Source organism: Bolinopsis microptera, chromosome 5 (genome assembly GCF_026151205.1).
Source record: "Bolinopsis microptera isolate Bmic1 chromosome 5, MBARI_Bmic_1.0, whole genome shotgun sequence".
NCBI classification, from domain to species: domain Eukaryota; kingdom Metazoa; phylum Ctenophora; class Tentaculata; order Lobata; family Bolinopsidae; genus Bolinopsis; species Bolinopsis microptera.
This window is the reverse complement of record NC_087076.1, coordinates 16,707,172-16,723,761: the sequence shown is the minus strand read 5'-3', so window position 1 is coordinate 16,723,761 and position 16,590 is coordinate 16,707,172. Positions and strand designations below refer to the sequence as shown.

The window sequence follows — 16,590 nt, the reverse complement described above, 5'->3', positions numbered from 1 at the left end:
AATGCCAACAAGATGCATGCAACTGACTTTTTAACACCTCATCTTAAATACACAATTGTGACTTGTATATTAAAATACGTCATACACCCATGTCCCATTACCTAATACAACAGTTTAACATTTATCGTTATCATAAAGTAAGGACGGTGATCCAGAATGTTCAAGAAGGGGCTCCCTAACAAACTCAGCAAGTGGAGACAAAGAAAATGAACCTCAACTGGCAACACCAAACAGAAATAACACCGAATCGGAGCTTCCTTTCATCTTATTTAACGTGGTGATGTCATGACTGGCCCAAAAGCAAAACTGATAAGTTTAGCTGTTCTCATTTAATAACAACAGTTCAATAGCAGATCTTGGCATAATGGTTACCTACCAAATAAAGACAATTTAAAGACAATTTAATTTGACAGAAAAAGTTTTGGATTTTGAAAGGATGTAACAGATGTGTGATGTTTCTAAGAACCGGAGGCGGCCTGTTTCAAACCCCTAACCAGTTCTACAGCAATATTAATACCTTAGATAAGCAGTTTTATGGCGGTACCTACCCTCACCAGAGATAACGTTTAGCTTCAAGGTTTCAGAGCTTAAATCTTACTAATGCCAACAAGATGCATGCAACTGACTTTTTAACACCTCATCCTTTACACAATTGTGACTTTTATATTAAAATACGTTATACACCCATGTCCCATTTACCTAATACAACAGTTAAACATTTATCGTTATCATAAACTAAGGACGGTGATCCAGAATGTTCAAGAAGCTAAGAAGGGGCTCCCTAACAAACTCAGCAAGTGAGAGACAAAGAAAATGAACCTCAACTGGCAACACCAAACAGGAATAACACCGAATCGGAGCTTCCTTTCATCTTAGTTAACGTGGTGATGTCATGACTGGCCCAAAAGCAAAACTGATAAGTTTAGCTGTTCTCATTTAATAACAACAGTTCAATAGCAGATCTTGGCATAATGGTTAAATCATCGCGTCCTTGACGAAATTAGCACATTCATCTCACCGAGGATAAGATAATATGAGTATTACATTTCACATGATCTAAGCTTCTAACGCACTGAAATTTGAATGTGCTGTTACGCAGATACGTAGTGAGCTTTTTTATGAATCGGATTTATGGAGTATGAATGTTTCAATTTCATGATGAATTTTTTACATTTTTATCTGCAAAATTATTCGGATTTTTACGCGATTTTTAATTTTTATTGTTTACAGTTAGAGTTAGACACTAACAGCTTTAACATTTTAGTCCACGAAAGAAGAATTTTCGAGAAATTTAGTCTTAAAAATAAAATCTTCTGAAAGAGGTGCGACTAGAGGGGAAATTTGATATGGGGCTTATATTAGCTCAACCTACTGATCCACTGAAGTTGCAAAAAGGGGAGTGGTCCTACTTTAAGTTCAACACATCTTCGGTCTCACGTGATTACACAATTCGAAACCTTCAGTTGAGAAGATATGTACAGAAAGGATAGAAATCTTATATTTTCTGATAATTCAGGCTAGATTTAAGTAGGAAGTGTTAGTGGTAGATAATTTTGCACTCTTGTAAAAGCTTCTGGGACCTCCCCAGCCCAAAAATCACATTTTCTACCATAACTTTAAAATGTAGCATTTTGAGGTTTATTTTTCTTATATAACTCATATAAATGTGCTAGTTGCGGTTATTTTGCACTCATCAAAAAGTCTGTCGGGATTTTAGAAAAATCTGCATCTGTACCTTCCGATGAGGTCATTTGGGTTGGCCGTCACAAACCCCTGTTTTAGTGTATGCCCTGCTGTATCCTATATCTGTATCCTATATCTGTATCCTATATCTGTATCCTATATCTGTATCCTATATCTGTATCCTATATCTGTATCCCATATCTGTATCCTATATCTGTATCCTATATATGTATCCTATATCTGTATCCTATATCTGTATCCTATATCTGTATCCTATATCTGTATCCTATATCTGTATCCTATATCTGTATCCTATATCTGCATCCTTTATCTGTATCCTATATCTGTATCTGAAGACGCTACACCAGATTAATTGAAAATTAATTACAAATATATATCTTTTGATAATATTTAAAGATAGATCAAAAGTACAATTGGCACTTGGCAAACGAAAAGAAATTACAGGAATGCAAAAAAACATTCTCTTAAAATTCGAAAGATTTTACATAATTTCATTTAGTTGATCCAGCTATGAGATTAACCGTTTTTAAATATTTACTTCACAGAAGACTCACGGTGTGATTGTATTGGGTCTTATCCTTTCTATTCAAAGAGGTACATATTTTGTATTATCAATTAGTAAGATTGTAATGAATAATGTGAGTTTGAGATCTTAAAATGGGTTTCATTTGTAATAAGGTGGGTCAAGTGATGTTTCCTTTTCTATTAAATAACACTTGTCCTGCTTTAAACATGGTAAATGGTAATTGAATGTGCTTACTGATTACTCAATTCTAGATTTAATTTCATGACTTAAATAAGAAAAGGTTAAAAACAATTGATTAACTAACACATTCATTCTACGCTATCAAAGAAGGTTAAAAACATACGAGAAAATAATTTAAAATAATCACTCATGTGAGGAATACATCAAATCAAAAGTTAATTGTTTCCGAGTGGATGTTTATTTTCTCGAACGAGTAGGTACAGTATGTCATCAGCAAAGTTGCAAGTCTCAAATATGAAACATGGCTATGTTAGAAACTAACATGTGTGTACTGAATTTTGGCCCCCATGCATATTCACAGTGTTTAATTCTAATACATAATAATATGGACTGCCAACTCTATCTCTATACTGGGACTTCGTATTTCATATCAGAAACCGTGTTGTTCGAGCGACGCGGAATATGCCATGCCAAAACCGGAATGATCCACGAAGGTAACTTACTCTCTCTTTCCAACTGCATAAGATAAGTAAGAGGGTAGAAGGCCACACCAATAAACATTAAAACTTCCAAAAGAGAAGAATATTTGAACTCATTCCAGCCAGGGTCATTGCTTGCCCAGAGAGTTTGACTTTTACAGGGGTAGTAATGGGGATAAACGTTCCCTTTCAGCGCTTCATCTACACCCCAATCTGGACATTCTGTTATATTCAATGCGGCCAATGCGGCCTCCTCTTCTTTTATCCACGCCAATTTAGCCAGACCAAGGAGGACTACAAAGCCAACTCCAAAGGAAACAATTAACATGACCAGGATCACTTGAGCTACAGCGCTGATCTTGTGAAGAATTGTTCTGTCCTTGCTGTACCACAAGAAAACCATGTCGTAGTAAAGGATCATCCCGAACCCAACAGCCATGGCCAAAACCCCAATGTTATGAGCAGGTTTGTTGTAACCTTGTTGGAAACAACCAGTCACGATCAGCCCAAAAAACAAGATTAGGGAACCTAGCTTGTACACAGATGGCCCGTAGCAGGTGAGTATTTTCTTTTTGTATTCGTTTAGAATCCTCTGTCCGATCATCTCTGAACTCAGATTGTACATGAGCCAAGCGATAACCACCATGGATGAACTGAAAAAACTGATACCGGAACCCCAGTTACCGAGATTGCTGATCTGGAACACTTTTACCTCACGATATTGACTGGGAGCGTGAATGTAACACAGGACCATCATAATGAAAAATGTTAGGAATATCATGGGAGGCAGGAAATGAGAACGATAAGCCAGAATTTTCATAGTGAAACAGTCTTGAAACGAGTTTATCGTGAGCCGTTCTTCAGATGATGGTAGGGTGGAAACTAACCCATTCTTCTTTCCATCTTCGGATTTTTCATGGAGATTACCCGCTTCGTCCCCATTTGCATCATCATCTCTAGAAGCCATCCACCTTAAAATATCAGGACATTTAAAATTGGATTATTCCATTATTCATTGGAAGTTGTACAAGATGTCAAAATTGTGAACCCTCTTAAATAAATGTCGAGTGTTGATTATGAAAACAGGGGTAGAGTAACAACTTTAGGATAAATGGTAAGAATTAATAATAATTGATACAGTCAGGTTTATCATGAATAATTCAAAATGTCAGGGTTCAAGGATAGGTTGAAACATATCCTCCTCTTTATTTTCGCAAGATAAGGAGAGATGTTCGAATGTTTCCATATTGGAATTAAACAATACAACTTTGAAAGTAACAAGTTTTGTGTGAAGGTTGCTGGGCAACTCTTTACTTTAACAGAGAAATTTGTACTCTGCAATGTGTAACGATATGTATTATGTAGTACGACGCACAATTTATTACAGTCCAATAATGTATTATATGCAACAAGCTTATCGAATCATAGAGTTGCTTCGCAAAAACGATTAATTTATAATTTCCTAATATTTATTGCAGATAACTCAGAAACTGATCCCAAACACTTTTATAAACTATTCAACACGAAAAGAAGAGAAAATAATAAAATATCCCAGTCTTGGAAAATAAAATAAGACCTGATGATGTAAAAGGATTGTTGTACTACTTAGAGCGGGAAACTCAAAACCTGTAAGAAAATCCTCTATATTGATTGAATACTCAATAATTTCACACCTTTTGCACAAAGGTGGCAGGTGCTGTACGGTGCTAGACGGTGCACACGGCACCTGGCACATAACCATGACACGTGAAGGCATCCAGAATTAGTCAACAGTTCTTTAATTGGTAAACTCTTAGAAGCGGCAAAACCAGGGTGTTATAATGGAGGTGACAAGGTTTACTTCAACACAAATCCTCTCTCAAAATAACTCGGAGTGGATACTGGAATTAGTGAGAACTAAAATAGGGGTGAGAACTAAATATTTAACATTTATGTAATTGGGGATTAGGGAACCAGTGACATCCATTTTGGGACACGTTTGCTCTGGACACAGGTGTTCAGAATTATACATTATGTATACACTACATACATTCTATACGGTATACCCAACTTGACCCCCGATCATTTGAACTAACTGTCAAAGTTTGGATATCAAAATAAGCCATTATGTTTAGTTTATCACATCATTTCATTACACAAGTGAGAAAACTGTCTCAATAAAAATCTTAGATAGCAAGTTATTTTCGTGTACAATAATATGGGATCGATAATAATATGTTAGTCACTGGCGCTGTTCTGAAGAATCTCACCGGTAAAATACAAACACAACTACAAGGATAAATCAAGCTCAAAATCAAGAGCTTATAACCTGGTGAGTGGTGAACCAATTATATATTACTTATAGCTGGCGCAGAGCCAGCACTTGATCTCTAATAACTAATTACAATGAATGCCTCGTCGCAACATGAACGCTTATTAAGAATCGTGCTGCTCATAAGCTAATTTAACGAATAGGAATGTACACAGCATGAAGAGATAGGCACATCACGACCTAATCACATGACGTATTATCTATTTTACATGAGGGACTACAGAATGTTACAGCGCTGTTGACCTTTTTGGATCGAACAAAATCTACACAAACGTCAAATTTCAATGCATTGAAACAAATTAACCAAACTATGATTTATGTGGCTAATTTTGAATATTTTAAAATTATGTGGCTGACTTAAAAAGTTACTTTCTTTTCTTCTGTGCATACGAAATATAATACAAAGGATTAAGAAACACAATATTGCAATGCAAATACCGCTGAAGAGATACAAATTTTAAAAACTACACGTTTCCGTCAGATCACCCGATCTCTCAACTTCTCAATGAGTATAACATTGCGCGTTGCAGCTTGGACAAATAGACAATAGATAAGTTAGCATTTCTGTAAAGTGTACCGATAGTAGCACAATAGATGTTATCACTTTTCTAAAGTTTATCATTAGAAAGTACACCGTATAATAGTAGGCATGTGACGGAAAATGTTCCGTTACGGAAGAATGAATTTTGCAAAGAACAGATAACACGCGATAAAAATGTAATGCCTTACAGTTAGTTCAATAGCAAAGTGAAACACGAGAGAGCTGTTAGGATCCTGGTTCCCTGTTTTTTTTCGGTCTATATTTAGGATATTCCATCATTTTGATCCTCAAGGATCGTGTTAAAGAATGTGAACTGTGAATATTTCACGAAATTCCACAAAAACGAGATTATCTAATCCTGCAGATCGGGGCTAAATGAAACAAATGACCTCGTCTAATCGTCAACTTCAAGAGTTATAACAGGTTAATTAACATGCCTAGCACCTCCTAAAGAACTGTAGCACATTATAATTTTATAAAGAACGAATATCGGCCGAGAATTGTTGTAATGAAGTTTTGAAATAGTCCAGACATGTAACAACGGCCTCAATTAAAGAAATATCAAACGACATTACGTAACTACTCTAGGAACAAGAAATATTCCCGCCTGAACACAGATCATGCTTGTTTATGTTCCACATAACAGCTTCCATTCTCATTAAATCAAATTACACTGTGTCAGTCAACTAGATAAATGTATAATAATAAATACAAGTTACTAGTCTGAAACTTAGTTTAATAGTTAATATTATATAAGTTACACTTATATTATATAAGTTACACTTCGATATAAAAGACACCTAATCCTAAACATTTAAAGTCCAAGTCACTAGTCAATAGTATGATCGATTATAAACAACATGAAGAAGCTTTGTAAGCTGTGCCCCACATTATGACTGTCTACAATTACATGAGTACAGAATTAGTACAATATTCAATCACTCCTGAATAATACCTCGGGTGCAGGTACTGTCCCCCACGGAATGTTGAGCGAGGATCTGAAGCTGTATTAATACCTTGAAGAGTGTACTGCTGTTCCGTATCACATACAAGTAGGAGTTGTGAACCATTTTAATGAATATAATCTGCGCTTTTATCGTTGCAGTTTGTCCCGTCAATGATATTAATCTTACTATATATAAAGCGAGACGATATATATATATATATATTTCATGGCTGGACTTCTACACAATAAAAGAAAGCGGTTGTGATTAGATCGTCCAAAGTCTTTGCATCATTTATTTACATCAATTCTGAGAAATTATATCATTAAAGTAACTACAACATTATACGAATCATATACAATTGAGAATAAATACAAACTAAAAGCAGTGGGAAAATCTGATGAACTGAAATTTAAAAAAGAAACTGAAAGCCGTTAAAAATGTACTCTTATCTTATCTCTTATCTAAATACTGATAACTGATTCTCGGAAAATCACTTAAAATCACAACAAAAAACCCGTAAAATTAATACTAAAGTAAAAAATGTAGTATGCACGTCTCTGGAATAATGGTATAACTAAATAAAATCTACAAAATATACTAAAACTAAAACTAAGCTCCGGCAGATTTAAAAAGTATATGGTTACTATCAAGGGTGTTCATACCCCCAAACCGTTCAAGGGTTTTCAATTGGGTCTGGTAGAACCCCTCTCTAGCTTCCATAGCCTTTTCTTTGTCTGCTTTACTAATATTAGGCTCAAATACTAAAGCGTCTACTATAATGACAGAAAGGTGCTTACTAAGTGAGGAATTATAGGAGGCTATGGTACTAAAATCTAAATCATGATCAATATCTAAAAAATGGTTAACTAATTTACAACTTCTTATACCTTTCTTTATGTGACTCTTATGGTTAGAGAATCTCTTAGGGAGATTTGAGGTAGTATAACCGACATACGACTGTTTACAAGTCTTACACTCCATTAAATAAATGAGGTTATAACTCTGACAAGATATATACTTAGTTATAGGGAAAACTTGTTTAGAATGGTGACTACTAAAGTTGGAACAGGGGGACAGGAAATTTTGCTTACAAACATAGCATTTACCACAAGCATGGCACCCTGGGTCGACAGCCCCGGGAACCGCCCTTAGACTTTCGGAGTCTGGTTCCTGGATCTGACTTGCAGTTGTTTCTCTCTCATTATCACAGTTTAAAGTTCCACTGGCACGGTACTTATTGTGTACAAGCATGCCACCGATAGTTTGATTCTTTCGATGACTCACGAATACACTGTCCGCACGTACCAGCTTCTTCAGGGCCGGATCAAGGTTGAGAAGGTGCTTATACTTATGGATAATGCCCCCCATGTTGGGAAGTGCTGGATTTTGATCCATCACCATGGGTATTAAACAGGCAGTCGACTCATCCTTGTCTTTAAGGGTATACAAGTTTTTCCTATTAGCTATATCACTAAATTTGTTAAAGGCATCTTCTATAATACTGGAATGATAACCTCGGGCTAGAAGGTAACGTGTATAGACCTCTCTCTGCTCCAAGAAGTTAGTGTCTTCACTGTTGTTCTGTCTCACCCGCCTCGCCACTCCAAAAGGTATGTTTTTTACAACATGGTTCCTATGGCATGACGTGGGGATAAGGTAGCAGTGGGTGTCACTAGGTTTAGAGTAGAGTTTGGTGTGGACAACATCACCAACAGCATAGACATAGGTGTCTAGAAACTCAACGCCGTCCCTAGAGTAGTCGTAAGTAAACAAAAGGTTTGGGTGGATACTATTGAGCCATTCCATGAATTGTAATAGTTCCTCAACAGTACCGGGCCAAGCCATATAAATGTCATCACGTAATCTACCCCAGAATGCTGGTCTATGAGGCGGGCCATATTCTAGATCTCCCTCGTTAACTAAGATATCAATCTTATCCATAGCACAATCAGCATACTCACATGAGTTCTTAGGACCCATCGCTGCTCCACGCTCCTGGCGGTATGTTATACCGTTAAATGAAGCAATGTTGTAATCAAGAGTAATTTCTAGTGCACTAATAATGCATTCTGTACTAAACAATTGAGCACCACTACTCCTTTTATTCAGGTGCTTAGTGCATTGTTGGATCCCCATATCCCTAGGAATGTTGGTAAACATGTTAGATATATCGATGGCAACATGTATAACCTCCTTTCCCAACAATATGCTAGACTCGTTCAGGCTATCTATCTTCCTCAGAAAGTGAGGGGTATCAATAATTCTATAATTCAAAGTAGCCTTCTTCAATTCATACGCAGTCAAGGCAGAAAGGTTTTCAATGTATGAACCACAGCCGGTGGTAATCATCCTCCCAGGATACAAAGGTGGTTTGTGTGCCTTGGGATTCAGGTACATGTTTCCAGGCTGGTTAAGCTCAGTACATGGAATAACCCACTCCTTGACCTTCTTGGACATACCTAATTCATCTTTAAACTCAACTGTCCAATTCGAAATTTTATCAATCAATTCTACAACTAAATCATCTATATTATTTACAATACTATATACAGATCTATCATTTAAATGTACACCTATTCGTTGAATATAATCTTCTTCACTAAGAAGGAAGAATCCTACTCCTTTATCGAATGGTCTGATAACAATGTCTTTCCAACCTTTGACTTCTTTGAGAGCTGCTCTGATGGGCGCAGCGATGTTATCTGGTGAGACGAATTTCTGAGTTGGCCTGTGGAGGTCTACTTCTGCTCTGCAGCATTTTATAAACGCCTCAAGTGCAGGGTTTTCACAAGATTCGAAAGTACGTGATGCATCAGTCTTTATAAGACAACGTTCCATGTCAGTAACTCTCTTATCTGCTTTGTTGGGTCCACATTTAAAGCTATCAAATACAACTTTAGCTCTCATTTTAGAAAACCATCTACACAAATCGTTCTCGAAGCGGCTTAGATCTGGTAGGGGAGGTGTAGGTGCAACCTTGTGAGACAAGAAAAAGACATAGAGTTGCTCTTTACTAAGCTCTTTGTCTGTAAGATTTACAACTGTTCTGGACATGTTTTCCATTGACAAGTCTTCAACCTTGGGAAGAGTACCTTTGATTAACGTACTCTGATGTCTGTGGGATGTAGTACGATTAATCTTTTTTCTCTTCCTCCTTCTCCTCTTCTTCACATATATATTTATATATATTTATTCATATATATATTTATTTATCCGTGCCATTTTACTGACACCACGGCATCAACTTTAACGCAACTTTCCGCAAAAACCGTAAAAGATATACAACTGAAACTTTTTTGACTGGGTCAAATGCTTTAATGGCCTTCAAATCAGCATGAAAAAATAAAAAATTGACCAAGGAATAACAATTTTAGTGCCCGAAATTTGGACTCCCGAGTGGTGTCAAAAACGCGAATTAAATAGGTAATAATTATTTTAGTCTCTCGAGTCTTGACACCACTTTAGGGTTAGACGGGTTCCTGCTAGTTAAAATAATGCGTAAAAATATCTAATTGGTTTCAATTTGAATATCCAACTGGCAACGGAAATACAATCTAAACTATGAATAATCTTTTGTTTACAAATAACAATATTACAGAAGTTTTACAGCAATACTAAGGTAATGGGACTACTGCGGACCCTCTAGCTGTTAGAAGATGACGATCACACCTCGTTAAATAACAATATTATAATATATTATAATAAACAGCTTATTACTAAAGGAAGTAAAGTACAGGAGAGAAAATTTACTCATAATAATATACCGTGCTTACTGCTTATATTAGGCTAAGGACAGAGAAAATAATGGACAATGGTAACGTATACGAGGTGCGTGAAACTAAACTGAGCAAATGATTACACAAAGGAAACGAATATACACGAATGTACATAATTCAAATGTTTGTAAGTTTGGCGCCAGCCAGACTTACAAATATTTGGCATACCCACACTGTTATGTACACAGTATACACTCAGTTCGGAGACGTTCCTTTTGAATAATTAAATTCGGAAAAAATAAATATATTCAAGCGAAAATAGTATTAAGTAAGGTCTAGGTACGAACGGAAACTTTGTTGTTAGCTCTTACAATATATATAACAATTTGGGCCAGCCAAAGCGTCGTCAATACCACATAAAATTGGATCAATTTCTTCTATTGTCTTAACCGCTGCCCGCTGGTAACAAGGCATTACAATTGGTCGCCTCCACAAGTGAGAATGAAGTGAAGTTACTCTGCGGAATATAATGTGGGCCATTTACGACTGAAGTATTATATATGCTGGACGAATTAAGTATGCTATGTATTACTAAATTAGAATTATTGGTGTATTGTAAACATCTCTCCTATATAACAGTACACTTTCCTGAATTTGTGAAAATACTATCAGGTGGCAGGTTCAACAAGCCATAAAATGTATTACAGAACGGAGATTTAACCATGTTTTAACCATGTTAACCATGTTAACCGTATTAACCATGTTAACCGTGTTAACCATGTTAACCATGTTAACCATGTTAACAAGTTGTATATGGCAAGCGTAATATCAGAGAAGCAACAAAGAGCATCAAGAAGAACATTTCAAAATTATATGTACATCAAAAACAGCTGCATAGTGCATATCGCCTTGCGTGTATTTTTAATTTGTGATTCATTGAGTTTCACATGTTCTCTAATGTAGCCATGTACTGGAGGTGTAAATTACATGTACATAATATTATAGTTATACTATACTTGGTTTAGACAGGTTGTTCACTAATAGGTGATAATCCAGCAGCGTTAAAATAGTACCGATAAAATGATTTCGTTACGCGGATGTTACAAATATTTCGCATTTTATAAAAACCGTGGTAATGGGTTAGCTAACCTGGTGTTTGTAGAATGATAGAACGTGTAGAAGTCTGTTATAACTGTTCATGTGATGTAGCACTGTGCTCCCTAACATTCCTACTGCTGCTTGGAAGTTTACTCTTCCTGTAGAGAGAGTGCGGTCAACTTACTGGCAGTAGAAAGCTTAGAACTACTGATACCTTCTTTCTTATGTTATCTAATCAGTCAATTGATTAATGACTGTGTTTTAGAATTTCTTATCAAGATAGACGTACAGTCCCAACCGATCATATACATTACACATAGACTTTGAACAACTCCGATATCCTTGCTCAACAGATAACCTTGTAACCATGATTAGAACTCAGCGCCAAGTAATTATATGAACATTAAACATTTGAACAAATCATAACTCACGCTGTTCACATGTCAGAAGATCCTCTTCAAGAGAATGAACATGTTCCTTCAGCTTCTCGTTCTCTTGGTAAAACGATCTAATCTTGTCATTTGTTGTTGAGGAATTCATTTCTATCCCCTAAAGATAAGAAATCACCTGTTAGCTTAGTTTAGTTAGTAGTATAAGGAATTGCGGGATTACTGGTAATCTTTTTTCGCTCTTATGAGTGGGTCAATCATTTATTTTGAATTGTAGTTGACGAAGTGAGAGTCTCCACACACTGAGTGGAGACTCTCACTTCGTCATCTACAATTCAAAATAAATTGCGGGATTAATTAGAAACTTTTGAATGAATTTAGCAAAAATGCCAAATCAGGAGAATTTGTTAACCTTGAGTTTAGTGTTGAGAGTATCTATGAGTTGCAGATAGTTATCCTCCAGGGATTTGGTATGATCGGAATGCAAGGTCTCACTTTCAGCCAGCTTCCGGGAACAATCCACACGTGTTGAGTCCACAGCTTTACTAAGCGTTTCCATGGACACGTGACACGTTTTTATCTCTTCTTGTGCTTCTTTTAGCTGGAATAAAACAGTCTAATTCGTGCCTTAATCCACAAATATAAATCCTTTGATCAATACTTTTTCCCTTTTCTGTTACATCTAATACTTTCCGAACAGAATAAAGTTTGCACTATTGATATAACTCTAAAGTATAACCGTCAGAACAGAACACTAACCAGTACACTCAGCTCTTTCTTCTCAGCACAACACTTCTGAGCAGCCACCAGAGCACATCTACAGATCTCAGTCCAGTCTGTGTCTCCAGTCTTGTCTCCTAGTGTCTCACTTATCTGTCGCACTGTCTCACATTGCTCCTGTTGGCATGGAGACAGTTACAATCTTAGCTGCATATCTACCAGTTTGAGTGGGGCTACTTCGGTTAAGTGTTACAGTTGCTTCTTTAATAATAGTGAGACTACACACTCCGCAGTCCGCACGCGCTGACGGCATTATCCCATCTTAACACATCATATTATGCAGTACATGTACAACTAAAAATCTTCATAACTCATCTCAGTGCATGTTTAAATCGTGCAATATTGACACTTCACAGAAAACACTAAACAGATCAAGTGAACGAACAGGACGTGTGATATGAACAGTAGAGAGGTTAGAGAGAGAGGTCAGGAGACAAGCACAGTTAGACGAACTGTCAACCGAGAAGACACAACTTGAGGTGTTTTGCTGTGCTCCATATTATTTGCTGATTCGGTGGATTTTGGAGTTGCACGGTGTTATCAGTAGATGGTGGTGGCTGGTGTCAGGCCAATCCAGTGGTTAAGAAGTAGAAAAAAACAAGAAGTTGAATAAAACAAGAAGTTGAAAAAACAAAATTACAATTACAAGCTGTAGAGTGTAGACGAGATATCAGAATTAAGAAGCTTCTATTGGCGCTGCTAGGGAGTATGTATTAAGTTAATATTTCCAGGAGAGCAAACTTTTCTGACCCAGCTATATATGCAGTACAAAATGTTCCTACCTTGAGAGAGTCGTGTTTCTGTTTGATAACCTCCTTCTTGTCCTTGAGGAGGGTAAGGGTTTTCTCCTGCTCGGTTGCCAGCAAAGTGGTCATGTCCTGGACTTGTTGTTGTAGGGCTTTGTTGGTGGCGAGTGTTATGGTCAGTTCCTGTTGTTGAGATCCCGCCTGATCTGTCAGCTCTTTTATTCTGCAAATATTAGTGCTGGCTTTTGTGGGACATTGTGGAGTGAGTTTAAATCATAATGATTAAAATTAAATTATACAATCACTATAATTTGTTCGGTATCTCATGGTATCAGCACAGCATGCTCTAAAGATCTTCGAATGATTCATGATTTTCTCTTACTGGTCTTGGAAAGTATTGATAGTTTCAGATTTAGACTCAATAGATTTCTTCTGCACTTCACACAAAGATTCACTTCTCTCCACTGCACGTCTTAGAGATTCTATCTCCGTTTCTTGCACCAACACCTGAAGTTTCGATAACTTTATAATTGGATAATTCAACCGTTACCCTTTAAATTCTATTAATCTGTAACCCGTTCTACGAACGGAAATTTCAATAACAACTCAAAAGTATTTTCAGGAAATCAATGTAAGTTTAAATCATATCCACCATGACTCACATGTTTAGTGAGGTGGTTGAATTTATCAGAGATAAGGGTGACCATGTCAAGCGGTGGTGTGGAAGCAGACCTGGTAAAATGTTGGCAGTATAACAGCTCTATACTTGCTATACTCCTACTGTACTGTTGCTCTATCTGAGGGATAGTTTGAAATTAGTTTCTATTTCCACAGCAAAAATTGATTCAATTAAGTTCCAGATCTGTTTGCAAGAAACTCACTGTAGATCGTGATGGATTTTGTAGTTTGATTAGGTGAAACAAGCCACGCGTTTTAGTTTTAAGGAATTTTAGAGCGATATGCTCGCTTATCTTTCTTTTCGGGCCACTAACCTGTTCCATACCAGTCTGAAGAGTTTGTAGTTCATTGGCCAAGTCTGAGCATATTGTCTGATGTTGGTCTATTTCACCCAGCAGATGAGATATGTGTTCTTCTTTTTCCTTTAACTTCTGGTTCAATTCTTCTTTTATCTTTACTTCTGATTGAGTCAAACTGAAAATTGGTTCCCCAAATTATTTTAAAAACTCAGGTTACTGAGGTAAATGGTGCTAAGAAAGTCTGCAAAAAAAGCATATGCATCTCGTTCGTCGATGCTTGAAATTCAGCAATAGACTTTGCTGATTAGGAACCGACCGGGTATATCCAGCTGAACCCGGTTCAGAGTCAGATCTCGAAATGTAAAATCGGGGTTTCGTATCTGATTCGAAAATATTTAGGCACTAGAAAAAAATGTTGATAAGAATTTCTTGTGTAAATCCGCATGGATTTTAGAACTATCATAATTGATAAATGCCCGCCCCCCCCCCCCCCCCCTCGGCCTCCCCCCGGTTCTGATCCGGCAAAATGCGGTAAACTGGATTCAAATAGATTGTTATCCGACCGTTTCCGGTTCGGCAGCCAAAACCTCAGACCGGTCAGTTCCTAGTACCAATGTTCCTTTATTTTCTTCTCCCAAACTATGTGAAACATCGACTATATGATTATGATGACCTGTTTACTTTAGTTTCAAGTGCACTGCTCTTCTCAATCAGAGCTTTGTTATCCCTTGTCCGAGTCTCAAGCTCGCTCTCTGCTCTCTTCCTAAATTCTCGCTCTTTTTCCAAACACTCTGTTAGTTCTTTGTTAGCTTTCTCCAACTTTATTAGCTCTTCTTCAACTTTCTGGTAATTTAAAAGCGGTTATAAGATACGATTAGCTTTATCAGAAAAAACATTAGAAAATCGATGATTCACTAACTAATTTTTATTATCAATGACGATTTGAAATTGTTTTCAAAACTTTTTTAATCAAATAAAACTTACAGAAAACTGCTGAGCGTTCTGTATATTGAAACCCCTCTCCCTTTGCAGCTGAGCTTCAATCTTATTACGTTCCTCAGCCCAACCTTTCACATCTTGTTGGTGCTTTTTATCTTTTTGTTCGTACACAGCCAACTTAAGGAGGGTTTGTTTGTTTCCTTCTTTTTGCTGCATTATAACTTGTTCACATGTCAGGAGTTTTTCTTTTGTCTTTTTACATTCGCTGAAATTGTTATATTATAAAGAAAACAGACTTCTCAAATCGTATATAATTATAAATAAAAGATACACTATGTTAATTGGATTATGGTAACTCAATTTATTTTACTTTATTATCAATACATGAAGTTTTTAATGAAATTGGGAGAGAGCTGAGGGGTATATATCATGATATTCACAAACGTTTGTTCAGTAGATAGGGCTTTAGCGATATCATCAACTTGCTTTTTCTTTTCTTCTGCTTCACAGGTAACAAACTCAATAAGGCCATTCCTTTCTGAAATGATGGCTTTCAAATTCTCAAAACTGGCCTCCATATTTTCTCTTTCCATTTCTGCTGCTTTTTCTGCCAGTGCAACAGCTTTCTCCCACTCTTTTGCTCGGTTTTGACACTCTTGTAATAGCCCTGGTTGTTTTGTTAAAGTTAGACATGATATGTCTAGTTAGGCTAAAAACTTTGACTGGTGTAGTTAGTTACAGAGTATTTTTATTACGCAGAATAGCGTTGGAAAATCTGAAAAATTTACCTTTATATTTCTGAGTCTCTTCACTAAATTTTTCATCCCTATCAGCAATCTCGTCTTTAAGTTCCCCACTCTTTTTCTGTTCCAACAATAGAGAATATTCTGACTGATGTCGAGCAGCTTCACTTTTCTCCAGCAATTTTCTTAGTCGAGTCATGATGGCTTCCTCTCCTCCTCTCTGTCAAGTAGATAAATTAAGTAAAAAAACAAGAGAAAACAGAATTTCAGTTAAGTTTGTCAAAAGTTTCAGAATCAGAAACGGTTCTGCTTAGAAGCAAACCAAGAGATGTTAAGGGTTGTTTAAGCATACCTTTTCGTTATCTTTGCTTAACCCTGTTAGTAATTCATTCTCTAACTTTACAATCCTTTTTCTTAGCTCAGTAGTTACTTCATCTGAAATTTCTGCATTTGAATATGAGACTTAAAAGTTGTGAGTAGAATTAAAATAGCATGACAACGAAAACTTAGGACA

General features: G+C 36.6%; 1 protein-coding gene across 1 annotated transcript in view; it reads right to left on the bottom strand.

Annotated features, from left to right (window-relative positions):
• The window catches only part of LOC134814730 (coiled-coil domain-containing protein 171-like), a 30,225-nt gene that overhangs the window by 6,885 nt on the left and 6,750 nt on the right, over nucleotides 1–16,590 (bottom strand). Inside the window, exons 4-16 of the mRNA XM_063822920.1 lie at nucleotides 16,429–16,511; nucleotides 16,122–16,296; nucleotides 15,778–16,000; nucleotides 15,379–15,598; nucleotides 15,068–15,237; nucleotides 14,410–14,569; nucleotides 14,080–14,214; nucleotides 13,800–13,924; nucleotides 13,454–13,640; nucleotides 12,651–12,788; nucleotides 12,304–12,492; nucleotides 11,934–12,051; nucleotides 11,554–11,660 (exon numbers count right to left, since the gene is read on the bottom strand). Coding sequence (XP_063678990.1) covers nucleotides 11,554–11,660; nucleotides 11,934–12,051; nucleotides 12,304–12,492; nucleotides 12,651–12,788; nucleotides 13,454–13,640; nucleotides 13,800–13,924; nucleotides 14,080–14,214; nucleotides 14,410–14,569; nucleotides 15,068–15,237; nucleotides 15,379–15,598; nucleotides 15,778–16,000; nucleotides 16,122–16,296; nucleotides 16,429–16,511 — 2,030 coding nt within the window. The remainder of the gene's footprint in view (nucleotides 1–11,553; nucleotides 11,661–11,933; nucleotides 12,052–12,303; nucleotides 12,493–12,650; nucleotides 12,789–13,453; nucleotides 13,641–13,799; nucleotides 13,925–14,079; nucleotides 14,215–14,409; nucleotides 14,570–15,067; nucleotides 15,238–15,378; nucleotides 15,599–15,777; nucleotides 16,001–16,121; nucleotides 16,297–16,428; nucleotides 16,512–16,590) is intronic.